The 16,781-nt window shown below is 52.0% G+C and overlaps 1 protein-coding gene across 3 annotated transcripts in view; it reads right to left on the reverse strand.

The window, feature by feature from the left end:
• Positions 1-16,781, reverse strand: part of POLR1A (RNA polymerase I subunit A) — a 72,578-nt gene that overhangs the window by 13,389 nt on the left and 42,408 nt on the right. For 2 of the 3 annotated variants that reach the window (XM_081796703.1, XM_006737805.3), the window contains 11 exons: positions 15,631-15,780; positions 13,852-14,035; positions 11,718-11,800; positions 11,443-11,601; positions 9,778-9,876; positions 8,734-8,886; positions 7,364-7,446; positions 4,823-4,988; positions 3,735-3,956; positions 2,660-2,874; positions 87-254 (listed from right to left, as the gene is read on the reverse strand). In XM_081796703.1, the coding sequence (XP_081652829.1) occupies positions 87-254; positions 2,660-2,874; positions 3,735-3,956; positions 4,823-4,988; positions 7,364-7,446; positions 8,734-8,886; positions 9,778-9,876; positions 11,443-11,601; positions 11,718-11,800; positions 13,852-14,035; positions 15,631-15,780 (1,682 nt within the window). The remainder of the gene's footprint in view (positions 1-86; positions 255-2,659; positions 2,875-3,734; positions 3,957-4,822; positions 4,989-7,363; positions 7,447-8,733; positions 8,887-9,777; positions 9,877-11,442; positions 11,602-11,717; positions 11,801-13,851; positions 14,036-15,630; positions 15,781-16,781) is intronic. The other variant, XM_081796704.1, reaches the window with a different exon arrangement.

Below are 16,781 nucleotides of genomic sequence, written 5' to 3' on the forward strand. Positions count from 1 at the left end.
ACCCTCTCTCTCTCTCATTAAATGACTTCCTCCCCAGGAGGGGGCTTAGGACAGACCCCATCCTATGCACCCCTGCAGCCCCATACCTCGGGATGCCCAGGGTGACGTTCATCTCTCCTCTGCCAGCAAAGTGGAAGGTGTTCAGGGTCATCTGCGTGGAGGGCTCCCCAATGCTCTGGGCGGCCAGCAGGCCCACGGCCTCACCCGGGTCACACAGCGAGCGCTGCCACTTCAGCTGCAGCAGGGTCCTCAACCTGAAATGGGGTGGCAGAGTGGGGGGGGCACAGGTTAGGAGCGCGGACACCACCTGTCTGTTAGGAGCTGCGACGCCACCCAAAACCAGGGTCCACGGCACTATTAGCTTTCCCTCTTTCTGGACTTGTTTTTCCTAGGCAAATGATCCTTCTAATCCTTAAAATCCCTCTACTGACCCTGGGATGACCTAAATGACGCAGTACAGATCCCAGGTGGGTGACTGAAGCTCTAGATGTCCATGCTCGGACTATTCATGTTTGCCCTGAGGACGTCACGCGCCCACTCTGCACCAGTCACCGTGAGCCCCCTGAGCAGTGAGGATTTCCGAGCCTGCTATTCACGTTTTCCTCTGTTAATTCTTTTTTCCCCACCTCCCACTCTACAAACTAGGAAGAGGTTCACCAAGCAATTATGGGGATATGGGGTCGGGGAGGAAAGGGGGCTGTTTGTTTTCTTAATTGGTGCAAACAGCTGCAGGCCACATGGGAAATGTGCAGGCAAGCAGCTTTGTGATTTATTAACCATTCTTTCTATGAAAGCTGACTCTTTCAGAACAGCCACAGGAACACTGCATTACCCCAGCACATGCAACAAGGAAGGGGCTCAACCCATGAAGGCTAAATGCACGCATGTATGAATGTAGACAAAGTGGTAATACTACATTTCTAAGCAAGTGGCTTTATTTTTTTAAAAGATTTTATTTATTTATTTGAGAAAGCGAGAGAGAACATGAGTTGGGGGGTGGGGCGGGAAGCGCAGAAGAGGGAGAAGCAGGCTCCCCACTGAGCAGGGAGCCTGACACGGGGCTTGACCCCAGGACCCTGAGATCATGACCTGAACCGAAGACAGAGGCTTAACCAACTGAGCCACCCAGATGTCCCCTAAAGAAGTGCTTTTTACAAGTCAGACTTTTCTTGGGGGCACCTGGGTGGCTCAGTCAGTTGAGGACTGAACCCTTGATTTCAGCTCAGGTAGTGATCTCAGGGTCGTGAGATCAAGCCCTGTGTTGGGCTCCACACTCAGAGGGGAGTCTGCTTAACACTCTCTTCCTCTCCCTCTGCCTCTTCCCCCACTCACACGTGCGCTCTCACTCTCTAAATAAATAAATTAACTAAATCTTAAAAAAAAAAAAAGACTTTTCTCTAATCTGCTGTGTCATCTCTCCCAATTACTTCAAACCGGTGAGGTCTGGGTACTTACCAGGTTTGGGTACTTGACAGAGGAATACCTCCAGAACTTTGGAGTTTCACCCTGAGCTTGCTGCTTGTTAACAGGTCCCCTGTGAGAGCAACTGAGGCGGAATCGCCTCCCCCCTTGGCTCTGTGAACCCAAGTGATGCTCCCCAGGGCTAATCTCTCCCGACTCCTGATGCAGAACCCCCGGTCCTTCTGAAGGCAAATGACCAGTGCCCTGGGCTGCATGGAGGCAGGTGAAGGGGGTAGGAGCATCAGGATCTTGCTCTTACAGGGAAAGCCCTGCCGGCATCTGTGAGAACCCGGAATGATTTATTTTGTCTGGGCCTCTCTGAGGCCTGACTAGAGAAACCACGTTAAGGGGCAAAGAGAGAGCCCTCTTCCTCCCCTCTAGTTCCTCCCCTCATGCGTTTGCCTTCACTCATTTGCCCTGACTGATTCCCATCTTCCACCTGCAGTCCCCCTCCTGGACCCTGTGAGTCTCATCAGGTGCAGAATGAGCGGCCAGGCCAGGGCCCATACCCATACTCTGGAGGTCTTCCAGCTCTGCAGGCTAGGCTTAGTGAGCTGAGTGGAAAGGGTTCCCTGATTAGGGGACTGCTCCAATACGAACCCCACAGCAGGCCTTCCTTGGGGGCACTTGTGAGGTTTTAATCCAATGTGACTCGGTGCTGGTATATGGCTGGCTTCCCACCCACCTAGACCACACCATTTCCATACTTATTTATTTATTGGTGAACAAGTCCAAGTTGAGTACTGCATGTGGTCTTTCTTGCTTAAGACTTTGGCCTCCAAAGCTCAGAGGAACACTGGAGCCATCACATCCAACCCCTCATGAAAGGCTGAGCCATTCTTGATGTCACAGGGCCATGAATGATTTGCCCTGGGTCAGAGTTAGAAGCTGCTGAATGGTGAGCAGATTCCCTGCCTCTCAATTAGCCATGACCACCACATCAAGCTCGAGAGAGGTCATTTCTGCAAGCTCCCATCCAGCAGAGCATTTTCCTCTGTCTTGGGCCAGGCAGGGTGTCCACTCCTGCCTCCCTGCTCTTGCCTGTCCTGGAGCCCTCTGGGCCTGCAAGGTGCCCTTTCTGTTTCACTTCTCTCCCTCCTGCTGAAGACTCAAACCCAGGAGGCTGCCCTCCCTTCTGGAGGGGGTAAGGAAGCAGATTCTCCCTCTGCACATGCCCTTAACAAGTCAATGTCATTACCTGTCAAGAGAAAGCTCTGATTTCTCATAACTCTTCTCTGCTTGAGATGCCCACTCGAGACTGTAGTCATCCATCTTTTTTTCAAATGTTTCTGACACCGATGCAAAGTAGATGTCTGGGCGCCAAACAGCCAGACTGGGGTCAGGACAAGGAGCTGCCTTCTTCTGGTATTTCCTTCGACTCTGCTCATCTAACTCACCCCACATGTTCAAGATCTGAAAGGAAGTACAGGCCTCACTCATATGGGAGGAAACCAGGAATGGGCTTGTCTTCCTGGGACATCCAGTAGGATAAGGAGGATCAAAGGCACTGGCTCCAAATAGAAGTAGGGGAAGGAGACAGAACCAGACCGTCCTGAGAAATCCATCTCAACATTCAGGACAGGGGTCAACAGAATCCATCCCAGCACGTACTGCCTGACCTCTGTGAGCTCTTCATCCTGGCCCATTCAAACACAGGCAGGGTGACCATGGAAAGTTACCATCCAAACTGGAATTCTTTTCGAGAAGAATGAGGAACTATCATTAACAATGCTAGGGTGAAAGGCAAAACCAGGACCTTCCTAGGCCAACCAGGACCTGTCTGTCCCTCATCCAGGCTTTCACACACTTGATGCCCCAAAGCTATCCCACAGCAACTGCTTCAAAGTGTCCCCCCACCCCGCCTCCTGGCTGCCAGCTGGGTTTGCCGAATGGGAGGCCCCAGCAGCAGAAGGGAAGATGGGCGGAGAGTGAAGCTGGGCATTTATCCCCCTCCCTCTCTAAGAAGCTTCTGAGTAGGCCAGGGCTCCCTACTGCCCACGCCACTCTCTCCCCTCCTGGTGCTCTCCGTTCCTGCCCACCTGGGGTGGGGAGGACCCAAGTTACCAGCCCGTTTCCCCAAACCCTGCCCACACCCTTGTAGAGTCCTCTCCTCAAATTCTTATTTGAGGAATTTGTTTCCATTTGTTTCCTAACAGTGAATAAAGCCAGACTACACTAGGACACCCACTATTAGGAAACTAACCTGTTTCCTCAATCCCTGACTGAGGCCTATATGCTCCACACACTGAGGACAAAGCCACCCCCCAAGTCACCTGGTGAGTCCCAAGGCTGCGGCCATTCTGGTTCCCACCCTCAAGGTTCAAGGCTTTCACAGCTGCCTGAATTCTCTGTGAATAATTCAAGAAGGCGCCTTTTCTCAGCAGGCCGTTGGAATGCTTGCTTTGCCATTTTTTGATGGCTCTGAAGTGACGGAGAGCTTTTTGGGGATCTGCTCTGGATAAAACTTCATGCAGATGCTTCGATTTCATTATCACCTAAACAAACACACACACAAACCACACACACAAGATCAAAGAGAGGAGCGCATGGCCCAAGAGCCACGTCACACAACTTCACAGGACCAAGATGGTCTGTGTGGGGGGCCCTCACAACGCCTCTCAGCAGGGCTGAGCACCCACTGCTAACCAGGGCCCTCGCTCTGTATCCTGGACTTGGGAGCTGGTGGTTTTAGGAGCTGCAGGGAAAACAGGCAGGAGAGCAGCACATTCAGAGCCCCTTCAGAACCTGGGGTTGGGGGGGCAGTTTCTAGAGAGAAAGGAGGAGAGGAAGTGATGGCCAAAGCTTTGGGACAGGCACCAGGATGGGAAGGAGCCAGCGCCGGAGTGCAACCTTCGACTCCGCCATCTGCTGCCTGGCCACGGCAGGTCACGACGGCTTCGGTATCGGACTGCACAATGGGGCAACGGGCATCTCTGAGGCAGTAAGGTACGGTATGAAAACCACCAGCCTGTGTGTCAGTGAGGCCTGCGTGCGAACCCAGGCTCTGCCACACACCAGCTAGGCGCGCGCTCCGCTCCTCGTTGCCTCCGCTGTCGGGGGGACAGGAGAGCACCTACTCCCCCAGGCTGTGGTGAGGATAAAAGCAGGCGGTATCCACAGTGCACTGCAGCTTGGGCCCAGCACGCAGCACCCCAGATGGTAGCTGGTGTTCCAGGGGCGCGCGTGCTCTCTGCCATCTCATGTGACGAGCGCCCCCAGAGTGGGTGTGAAAACGTCAAGTGCTTCAAAGCATCGAACGGGGCTTTATAACCCTTCCCCACCCTGCTGTGGAGCACTCACTCTCACCACACCGCGCAGCTCGGGGCCCCACCAGCCCTAGGCGCCGGGCCGGGCCTGCTACCTCATAGTTGCTGGCGAGGAAGGGGAACTGCTTGGGCTGCAGGAACTGCGTCTTGGGGATGTCCAGGCCGTCCTCCCCGTACAGGAACTGTACCACACTGCCATCACTGTCGCGGACGGTCAGGTCATACTGGACGACCAGCCCCTCCAAGTGCTTGATGATGCACCTGTACGGAGACCAGGGCAGTGGATGGTGGAAAGGGGGACCGCTGCTGTGCAGGCAGCCGAGCGAGGCTCCCATGCCCCAGGCTCTGAGCTACAGCAGCTCCGGAACAGGGGCTGCACTTCCTCCTGGTTCCTTGGGAGGAGGAGGCTGCAGCCGTGTGACAGAGCCCCGCCGCCACTCCTGGGCCCTGGCTCTCGTGTCCAGCCCCCGCAGCTGGGGCTGCTGCCTGCCTTTCACTGTCCCGCATCAACCAGCTCCCCAAGGACAGAATCTTTAGGTCCACAAGGCAGGTAAGGCAGGAGGGCTGTCCGTTCACCCACCCAATGCTTCCCCACGTGGTTAGTCCAGAGATTTGCCAGGGAAACAAAGGGGACATTGGGAACTAAATGCTGATGTGCTAACCCTAACCTGGTGCCCCTTTTCCAGTGTTCCCAGTGGTCAGCTGTCTCCCTCAACCTCTCTCCCTGCTACCCGGTGCTGGCTCCTTAGCCTACTTCTGGCCATTCTGCCTCAGTCTCTTCCTGCCACCTTAACAGGAGGTTTTCTAGTTGCCACTGCTCCCCCAGGCTCCAAGGTTAGCACACCTCAGTGTTAGTCACCACCGTCTTCTTGGCACCCAGCCCAGGGTCTGGCAAAGTCGGTGCTGAAAATGCCGGAGTGCTGGCTGTGCCCTCTGCTCTGCCCCTTGCCCACGGAGCTTTGGCTCTCAGCACTGGCTATGGCCCTGCAAGGCTGCATGTCCAGGCCTCTCCTGACCAGCAGGCCTTGTCAGGAGGTCCACTGCATGTGGCTACTTGAATATCCTGCTGCTGACACCTCCCACCACCCACGTTTTCTCTCTCCTCTCTGTCCACCGTGCCCCTGTGCTGCCACTCAGGCCTGTGAGCTCAGCCAGGTCTATCTGCCGCCTCCCTGCCTCGTCTTCCTGCATTTCAGCCAGTGGCTCTGTCTTCGCCCCAGCTGCTTCTTCCTTTCCATCACCACCCTCGGGGGGGCAGGCTTCCGACGTCTGGCTGGAACTCCACCGCAGCCAGGCTGGCCCCCTCCAATCCAACCTGCCCTGAAGCCCTGTACGTGACCTCTCCACCTCAACCCCCCACTGGCAGGTGGATCCTGCGGAGGCTTGTGCCCTTTGCCCCAGTGGCTGCCACTCTTCCAAGCAGGATCCCATACCTCCTCCTCCTTCCTGCACTGCATTTAATTGGTCTCAGGGACTCCCACCCCACACAGGGATCCCCCAACGACAGACTTATTTGGTCATTTGTTTTTAAGCTTTTTCTACGTTACACATGTATTGCTGAGTGGTTTAAGAAATGGGAGGTGGGGTGGTAACCCCTGCTCACGGAAGGAAATGGCCATGTGATCCATGCTCCTGAGAGGGGAACTCACCGAGCTGTACCGGCTCCCCACCAACCAGCCACCTAGGGTCGTCCACCCCAAACCCGCCCTTCCCTTTCCTAGCCCAACCCTGTGGGCTGCAGCCTTGGGAGTCAGGGGGGAGGGGACCAAAGCACGGGATGCAGCTTTGGGGACTCTGGAACACAGAAGCAGGAGAGAGGACAGGGCTGGAGCAGACAGGGAAACCTCTGAGGGCAGGATAGAGCAGCTCTGCCTCCCTGTGCAGTAGTCACTCGAGTTCCCAGAGAACGGGACTTCACACCATGCCCGAGAGGCATGGGGATTTCTTGTTACCATCTCCTCCATTTCCTACCACCACTTCTCCCAGCACAGGTTCTCTGGGTTCATGAAGAATGCTGGCCCAAACTCCCCAAGGTGAGCTTCCCCACATTGCACTCCAAGAGAGGGGAGGCTGGGGCATAGGGACCTGCCATCCTGTCCTGCCGGGCACTCTGGAGTTAGGCCTTGTTCCGTTTTAATTGTAATTCCCCCCCACCTGCCCCAACAGGCTAGTGAGAGTGGCTACTTATTCCCTTTCCTCCCAGGGAGGATAGAAAACAAGGAGGTGTGGGCCGGGACACCCCGATGTGACACCTGCATCTGGAGAGACAGTAACACTAATTACACTCACAGGCAGGGCCCCTGGGCCTGGAACCCTCTCTGCACTGTCCCGGATGCTGAGCCCTCCTAGGGCAGAGGACGAGCTCCTCACTGCTCAAGGCCTTTCCCCGGATCCATAACTTCCCCTGGGGAAGCGAGGGGGGCGGGAATGATGCACCTGCAGAACACAGGAGCCCTCTGCATAAACCTCCGAGCTCACGCTCTACCAATCGGTTAGAAGGGGAAGAATATTCACTATTTTCTGTCTCAGGCCGCCCATGGCAGTTTTTAAAAAGTTTTTTCATCCAAAGGCACTGTAAGTGAACTGTCAATGACAATGTAAAAGATGACGGGGGTGACAGAGCAGGTGCTTTTTACCTTTGGAGATAGCCGGAGCGGCTGGTTTTCACAGCAGTGTCCACTAGACCCTCTCGCCCGGCCATGCAGTGAAAGAAGAACTCCTGTGGGAGAGGTGGGGCCAGGCCCCAGAGGCGCCAGTGAGGACGGGGTGCTTCCGGAAGCAGCCGTGTCTGAGCTCCTGCGGCCCCCGGCTCTGACGGGGCCCATTGGCCCGGGGACTTCGCCCTCCCCCATGGCTGCCTGTCCTCCCTTGCCCGAGAGCACAGGGGCAAGTGGAGCCCGTGTACAGGAGCCGGGGGCTCTCCCGGCACTCGGGCATTCCACCCCATTTCCCACACCCCACTCTCCAAATGGAAACGGCACCGGGGCCTCATCACTCTTCCATTCAGCCCATATCCCTGAATTCTGCCCCCCACAGCGTCACTGGGGGCACAGTGCTTTCCAAACGTTTTCACTCACCCACCGTAAAGAATACACTTGCAGTAGTCCTCAGCAAATGTATATGCACACGTGCACATAGACAGAAAACTCAAACGAGAACTTTATGAAACTATTCCATCCCTTACTTGGTAATAAAACATCAAAGAAATGCCAGTCACTATCTATTACAGTGCTCTTATGATTCACTAGGGGTCACAACCAGAGTTCAAAAAGTTCTGGTCTAGATCTTCTCTCCTCCATCCTTTGCCAGAGGCCATGGGTGATCACTGGAGAGCCCGTGTGGGACTGATGAGGTGCCCTCGAAGCAGTCGGTGGCCTTGAAACCAAGGGCCGGTCCTGTTCACAACCTGGTCTTAGTTGTGTGATCTTGCAGAGAGATGCGCTAACCAAGGAACAGAAGGTACTAACATCCAAAAAGCCATTTCTGACAAATGTGAGGAGAAAATCTTTTTCTTAGGGGAGAAGTCTGCTGTTGACCAAGGAAGAACTAGACATTTGGCACAGCTACTCGATTTCCCCACTGTGAAGGAGGAGCCATGGGAGGTGCTCTTGGTGGGGGTTCGTGAAACCAATCTCTGTGACGTTCCTTTTGGCAACGGAGAGCACCCTGGTGAAGGGCATCCCCTTCTCTAGCTGCCTTCGAAGTAGCTGAGAAATGGTTTCGAGAGGGACAGGGCAAGAAAAGGTGGAGCTGGGATTGGTCTTATTCATCTTTTCATTTCTCAGCAAACACTGAGCACTACATGCCAGGCCTTGTAAAAGCTTGGGCATTACAATGGTGAACACAACAGGGTCCTCGGGGGTCATAGGGTCTTGTGAGTAAGCAACAAATGACTTGACATTTATTACTCAATAGTCCTTGCTCAAAGTTGTTGGTAAAGGTCACGGGCCTCCTACCATTGAGCCTGGCAATGAGAAGAGACACGAAGAAAACCCAAAATACATACAGGAGGCTTGATGCCAGTGAGGAATCTGCCAGTGACGAAACCGCCGGCCCTGGGGGTGAACTCATAAGGCTCAAAGCAGGGCAATGACTTGCCAGATGCCATCAAGGGGGGTCTCCGACCTTCCAATTCGATTTGGCCCAGCAGGCATGAGATCTAGAAGAAAGGAAGCCCAAAGCAAACTCAAGATCCACACGTGTGTTAAAGCTCTGTCCCAGCAGAGGAGGGAAGTCCTGCTCTGGAAGAAAAGCTGCGTGAAAACTGGTTTTTGAAGGCCGACCTACATTTTCAAATGAACAGAGGAGCTCATGATTCAAGAAAAGAACTGTGTTTTCCTTTTGTTGACTGATCAAGATCTGACATGTCTGGGGTCAGTTGTAAATGGGCTATGTTGGTAAAAGAAGCCGTGTTTCAGAATCATCACGTTCTACTTGGAAGGGACCGAAGGGCCCTAATGGAGAAACGGAAGCCTGCAAGAAAAAGGAATTTATTGTGATCCTTAAATTCTAAGGCCAAAAGAGAAAAAAAGCACCTAATATTCATGGGGGTGAGGGGACAGCCATGTGTCTGGATTTCACTTCAGTCAAGGGGGCTTCCTGATTGTGGTGTTCAGCCTTTTAAGCCCATTCCTGTATTGCTCTACACTCACCACAGTCCTCAGGACTTTAAGAAGAAATATTAACATCTGTGAACACGCTGCAACAGCACACCAACCGTCTGAGGACATAATGGGCCTCAAATCAGGGGTAAGAAACCTCTAGGATGATGCCGATAATAGAACAATAAATGTAAAAAGCAGACCATGACAGGATCTCAGATAAGACTGGTGACACACACGCACACTCTCATATCTGTGTTTGTTGCTAATATTGATGTGTTAACAGTGGTTACCTCCTGTACCGATTTCTATATGCTTTTATATTTTGTAGTACTTGCCACAGTTTATATGGAATGTGGATCCTTTCAAAATCAGAAAGAAATCTGAAAATTGCCTCCTGCCATCACCCCACCCTTCTGGCAAACCAGCCAGCCCGCCTTTGCTCCCACCTGCATTGTGTTCACAGTTGAACCTTTGGCTCCAGACTGCACCATCATCTGCAAGTTGTTTTCTGGGAACTGTCTGTGCAGGCCAAATGGCATGCATGCCTGCAGATTAAATAAACACAGCAAGTCAGTGACTTCACTCCCTTTTGAAATCCCAAGGTAATCCCAAATCACAAGATAAACCCAGGATGCGGAAGCAATAAACTCAGACTATTTATCCAGAGATAAGTGCCAAATCCCACTCGAGGTAAGAAGTCTCATTTGGCAACGATCCTTTTGCTAGAACCCCTAGAGAGAAGTCTAACAAATGATGGCCCCACAAGCTGCACTCTTCTGACACCCTCTGCCAAGAAGTCTGAGGCTCTTGTCACTGGCAAATGGGAACAAAAAGGGAGAACCAGAGGGGCTAGCATATCCAGTTTGTGATCCCATAAAGGAGCAGGTTAAAAAGAAAATCTGAGGTGTACCCCTATGAATCTGCCCAGCGGACATGGCCTCGGTTCCTGCACCCCTGGCAGTGAGGCCCAGTGTCCGTGTCACACTCACATTTACCAACGTGCTGCCCAAGCACCACGTGGGAGCCTGGCCTTGGCTCCAAGGCCAGCAGACATGAGCAAAGCCCTCTAGGTGGAGCCTGCGGAGACCCTGGCTCCCAGTCTATTTCAGCCCCTGCCTAGGGATGCAGAGACCCAGACCAACACAGGAGAGGTGTGGGGGGGGCGGTGGGGGGTGGGAAGAGAGGAGCCGGAGGGACAAGAAGCAATCCTGAGATGCTTCTCAGACAACGTCCCAGCGTTCTCAGTCAAGCCTGGAAGCTGAGCCTCCCAGTTCTCTGAGAGGTTCTGGGAAGGCTCCCCTGAAGAAAATCTCTCAAGGACAACGAGAGGTCTGCGGTCTTGGCAGTCTAAGGGAAGCCGAGAGCCAGTGAAGAGGACACCAGGCCAACGCTGACTCTTGTTGAGCACTGGCCTTGCCTCCCCCTCTCCTCTTCCCCAGCTCTGGGGCAAGAAGGTGCAGAGCCCAGGCTGTGGTCTTGGCCTGTCCAGGGACTTCCCTCTCCTTTCACAGTTGCACAAGAACCGGCTTAGTGGAAAAGTAGACAGGAACTCTGGAGAACTTCCAGAGTGCTCCCACCGTGCCAAGAGTACGGTGTAGAATAGCTCCTTAACCTCTCAGCAACCCTGTGAGGTAGGTGCTCCTCATATCCCCACCTCCAGGAGAGTAAACCAAAGCACAGACTGATTATAACACTTGCCCAAAGTCACACAGCAAGTACATGGCTGAGCCAGGATTTGAACCCACACCTTCACCCCTGGCTCCGCTATACAGCATGCAGCTGTGGTGTTTTTGGTCCTTCACTTTGCTCCTTCACTCAACAGTGGCCCCAGAGGAATTCTTCACTCCCCTTTGATGCAGTCACCCCCAAATACAAACATTTAAAAAGAAAAAGAAGTGCAAGGCATTCCCTCTCAGCATTAACTGGGCAAGAGAACGAAGCCCTTGGCTCTTCAAAAGGATGAATTCAACACATCCCACCTCACATCTCACCTAGTTAGCTGTCGAACAGCCAAAGCGCTCCACAGGGCCCCAAGTGAGAAGCAAAATGTAATTTTTTAAAAAACCAGCATTCAAAATGGTGGTGATAAGTGCACACACTGCTGGACTAACCTTGTTAATCTCATTGCTGTAATGGTTCACTTCCTCCTTGAACTTCAGATCAATCATGTTAAAATCCCTCTGGTCTTTGCCCAGATGGGCATCCTGCCATTTGCCTCGGACCTCATCACATGAAGCGGCTTCTGGCAGGTTTAATGCAGCCCTGACAGCCTAGGATGAGAAAAGGCACACGTCAGAGGCAGGAGCCATGGGAGGAGGGTGTGGGTTTTGTCCCGTGGGAGACCCAACCCTCTGCCGCAGGCTGTAGCCTCCCAGGCCCTCCTCACCCGCGGCCCGCAGTGGGTGGACTCTTCGATGACCCTGTGTCTCTTCACATCTGCCTTCGGCTTAACCAGAATGTCTTCCACCCCTGTGAAGTGAGACAGACAAGCGTGGGTGGGACCGGGCTTGACCTGTCCCTGTAACCTCACTAGTAAGAGACTGCCACCATCTCTGAAGTGCTTCTCACAGGCCGAGCATCCTAATCCCCATTTTACACATTGTCAAATGAAGGCTCAATCTTGATCTACCTGCCATATGTTACGTGGGTAGCAAGTAAATCCAGGGCCAAGTCACAAACCTATGCTCTTAGCCAGCAGCTCTATGAACACACACTGGATGAATGGGCTAGGGGTGAAGACGAGGTTCCTGATGAAAAACGGGGAAGGAAGAGAGGGAGGGAAAGAACAGCCTGGTTTTGATTCCCAGAAGGCACACGTCACAGGGCCCCCGCTCTCTAGCTGTGAGTATGGGTGCGCAGGCACACACCTGAGTCTGGGTGACATTAACTATTTCCTGTCCATATGTGTGAGTGCTACTGGACTCGAAGTCCCTCAGCCAAGATCTGCATGGGAAGAAAAATCAATAGCTGCACTATTTAGAAGCTGAGCTAAAATATCTGGAATTCCCAATGCCACATCCTGGAGGCTTGAGGGGCCCTAAAGAACATGTACGAGCAGGAGGGGAAAGAGACAGTCCCTCTGCGAGGAAGCCGTCATCACAAAAGCGGGTGCTTCCATGGGGTCGGCTCCAGGCCTCCTTGCTGTCCTTTCACTGACCCCTGGCTGTAAAGGCTGGAGCAAAGGCGACTTCTCTAGCCCGCCCTTTCCCCAGAGCTGTGTCCAGCTTGGCCCTGCTCCCTTTCTCAGTCTTGTGGTCTCTGGAAGGCCTTTGCCCTCGGGGGTTGATTTCTCTTTGTACCATGGGCTAAGCAGAGCTGCAGGCATGGCTTGGTTTGTTGGCTGTGGTCTTCATCATGATCTGGGTGTGGCATCTTCCTCTACTTTTCATAAACTGTTCAAGGGCCCTCTTCACAATAAAGTGAAAACCAGGAAATAGCCTAAATGCTTAATTACAGGAACTGGTTAAATAAACTGTGGTACCAGGACACAACTAGAATAATCTGTAGCCCCAGACCTGAGGATGTAGGCTTCTCTTAGGACATTTACAAAAGAACATTTGTAAATACATTCCGTAATGGGGAGGAAAAGATTACCAAACCATGTAGGGTAGGATCTCACTTTTTTCTGTATGTGTTTATATTGGCGGGTCTAGAAAGACACACATCAAATCAATATTAATGGTCATCTCTGATGACCGAATGCTGGGTGACTTTCAACTACTATCGTGTCTGTGCTTATTTTTACTTTTCCACAATTCACATATATCCTGTAACTACACAGGCCCCACTGCAGGCAGGTGAACAAGCCCCAGCTGAAGCAGGCCCGGGGACCCCACGGTGGGATGGCCACCGTGTCTGCACACGAGAAAGCCTGCAAAGCAGGGTCCTAGGAGTACTAAGAACTAGACAATTCCAACACTCGCTGTGGCTCATGCTCAACATGCAGCAGGTCACCTGCTCCTCACAGGAACACTACAGAAGGGCTTAGAAAGTAACAGCACACTTGCCGTCTTTCTCAAGGCCAACTTGCTAGAATGGTGTGTGCTCATTTCCAGGGAGGAAAAAAGGCATTTCCTCTTCCTCTGTTAGGATCACCCCGAAGGTCTGCCCCAACATGCTGATGCCCCTGCTGTATGGGGAGGTGTGGGCAGTTCTGACAATAGGGAAGGCCTACTTGTGGAGGGCAGAGTGCCCAGGGCATTCTGGAAGCACACTTATAGGAGAGAATGGAGGTGGGTTCGAGTGTGAAAAATCAGTCTCAGGGACAGAAAACCACAGAGGCTAGGGTGGAGAATGGAATGGGGACTGAGGAGCGTGACAAAATGCTGGCTGTGGGGGAGGGGTGGCAAGCACAGAGAAGGACCAGGTCTGTGACGTGTTGTTGGCAGCCAAGAGAGGACATAGGTATAGAAGGAGCCTGTCCATCCCCCCAGAAGCTGCTAGTAGAGTCAGGGAGACATCCCAATGGGCGTGCTGGCCAGGAGAGAGGGGGGCCCCGGGACCACTTGTCTAGTACTCACCCAAGGTGAAACCTCTGTAGAGCTGAAGGTAGGCGGTGAAGAGGCGGGCCAGGCAGGTGAGAACCTTGCCGCTGGTCTCCCCGCCATAGATCTCATAGCAGCAGTGGACCAGGCCATAGGCGGAGCTCCCGTAGTGTGCTTTGTCCAGCACCCCACAGAGCAGCTCCCCTTCTCTGATGATCACCTGTGGAGGAGACAGCCACCAATGCTGGAATGGAGGTGACACCTCCTGTGTGAGCCACCCCCTCCTTTCTCTGTGTTTTATTTATTTATTTTTTTTAAAGATTTTATTTATTTATTTGAGACAGACAGAATGAGAGACAGAGAGCATGAGAGGGAGGAGGGTCAGAGGGAGAAGCAGACTCCCTGCCGAGCAGGGAGCCCGATGCGGGACTCGATCCCCGGACTCCAGGACCATGACCTGAGCCGAAGGCAGTTGCTTAACCAACTGAGCCACCCAGGCGCCCCTCTCTGTGTTTTATTAACCTTATTGTGTATGTCCCTCCACGGTAACCTGCTTCAAGTCCTGGATGGAAAGAAAGATGCACGGAGTGACGAATCACTAAATTCTACTCCTGAAACTAATATTACGCTATACTGAATAGAATTATAAACACTTGAAATAAAAAACAACAAAAAAAGAAAGATGTAGGGTATAAATGGAATATATTTTTATCTAAATAAAGGAAATGAGGACATAGACCAATATTTTTAAATTATTTTTTTCTAGGGACTATACCCCCCCACACACATGCACAAACATTTCGCTGTTTACATGTCCCCCTGCACCACAACCCCACCCATACTGACTTGAGGTCAACTACCCTTTTCAAGGACCTTGTGACTAGAAATGAGAGCATCTAGAGTATAAACTCCAAAACTACGACGTTGGCCTAGGTGCTCCCTCCCTTGGACTCTAGAAGTAAGAACAACATAACCTTTCTAACATCTTTTAAAGAATTTTTTTTTTTAATTTATTCATTTAAGACAGAGATACAGAGTGAGAGAGAGAGCCCGAGCAGTGGGGAGAGGCAGAGGAAGAGGGAGAAGCAGACTCCCCGCTGAGCAGGGAGCCCGATGTGGGGCTTGACCCCAGGACCTGGAGATCATGACCTGAGCCGAAGGCAGACACTTAGCCATCTGAGCCAGCCAGGCGCCCCAACCTTTCTAACATCTTTTAAGGCATGTGTACTTTCCAAAGTTGGGTTAAAGCATCAGAAGCTAATTAAAGGAAGGATTGCTAGCCACATAATGTAGCACACATTAAGCATATGATCTCTAAAGGGAAAGAAAAGAGGCAGCTTCAGTTCTAAATGGAACGTCTGCCAGACCCTGTGACAAAGCACTTATGAGTTGGGGACTCAAGGCCTTGGAATTCTTTAGTGTGGGGCCACCATCTTGCTCGCTTGCAGGAGTGCTCTGCCCCGAGGCCTGGTTCCTGAGGCATGGAGCCGGAAGGTGTGGAACCTCACAGCAGATCTGTGAGCTTGAGCCACTCAGGGGTCTCAAGGGAAAACACAGGTTCTGAATTTCCAAGTTTTGCAGAATTGAGTCCAGAGGCCTTCTGCTCCCCAAGTGGGTTGTGAGGTTTATATGGAGGGTCAAATGCTAAGCGATCAACTCTGACCCTTTCTAAAACTAAAGGGACACCACCTTGAGCATGACACCCTCTATTTTGAACCATGACACCTGATTCTTCCTTTCTCTGTGTCTTTTTTAAATCGATTTGTCTAAACCTGGGACTAGATGTCTCCAACCCGCACAGCTAGGCAGCCATACCTGGGACTCGCACATGGAGTCAGGGTTAAAGCCAGGAACAGGCCGAGGGGACTCCTGCACCCAGGCTTTGCCGTTGATCTTCGCCTTTCCCGACAAGCTCAGTGGGATGTGGTCCTCTGGGATTATGTTTATGAGCAGTGTTGACACAATCTGGAAAGAAAAAAAAGATAATGCTGATTGTGGGGAGAAAAGCTGAGGAGTTCCCTTTTAGGACCTCCTGTCCCTGTTCATCCTGAAAAGCCAGAAAACTCCACTCTGATGATCTGTGGGTGGAATAAGAAAAACAGACATTTCTACCTCTGTGAGACAAGTTGATCTCAGTTTTTTTTCACTTACATGGCTTAGGAGGGGGCTTAGGAACAGAAACAAACATATACCATTAAGAACTTCACTGGCCGCAAACAATGAATCATGGAACACTACATCAAGACCTAATGATGTAATGTACGGTGATTAACGTAACATAATAAAAGAAAAAAAGAAAAAGAAAAAGAAAAAAAAAAAAAAAGAACTTCACTGGCATTCTTATGCCCTAAAATAATTTTTTTTATTTTTGAGAGAGACAGCGAGCGAGAGAGCACATGAGCGGTAGGGAGGGGCAGAGGGAGAGAGAGAAGCAGACCCCCCGCTAAGCAGGGAGCCCCATTCAGGGCTCAAACCCAGGACCCTGTGATCATGACCTGAGCTGAAGGCAGATGCTTAACCGACTGAGCCACCCAGGCACACCTCCTAAAATAATTCTTAAAGTGAACTATCTTCTAGACCTGAAGATTAAGTCCCTGAATAGAGCAAAGGAAGGAGAAGAAAAAAGTAAACTGCTGTGGGGTCACAGCAGAGAAAGGTTTGAGTATGTAGTAAAAAAGTAAAAGCAACGACAGTGGGGTTGAGAGCTGGTGGGGGTCACAATGCTGCCCTCTGCCAGAGGTCAGCCCCAACATGGTGTCTGTGCCAGCACTGAGGCAAAGGTTGAAGAACACTCTTCAGAGGCATCCTTCTCTCATCTTCAGGCCACATCAAAATAGACAATTATTACACACAGTCAGCAACATCCTCCCAAATAGCTTTGACTGTCTGGTGGGTGCCAAGGAAGGAAAGGCTACAGAGACTAAGAACTGAGGGGACGCCTGCATGGCTCAGTCGATTAAGCGGCT

This window comes from Leptonychotes weddellii, chromosome 10 (genome assembly GCF_054177405.1).
Source record: "Leptonychotes weddellii isolate Sample4059 chromosome 10, ASM5417740v2, whole genome shotgun sequence".
Lineage (NCBI taxonomy): Eukaryota > Metazoa > Chordata > Mammalia > Carnivora > Phocidae > Leptonychotes > Leptonychotes weddellii.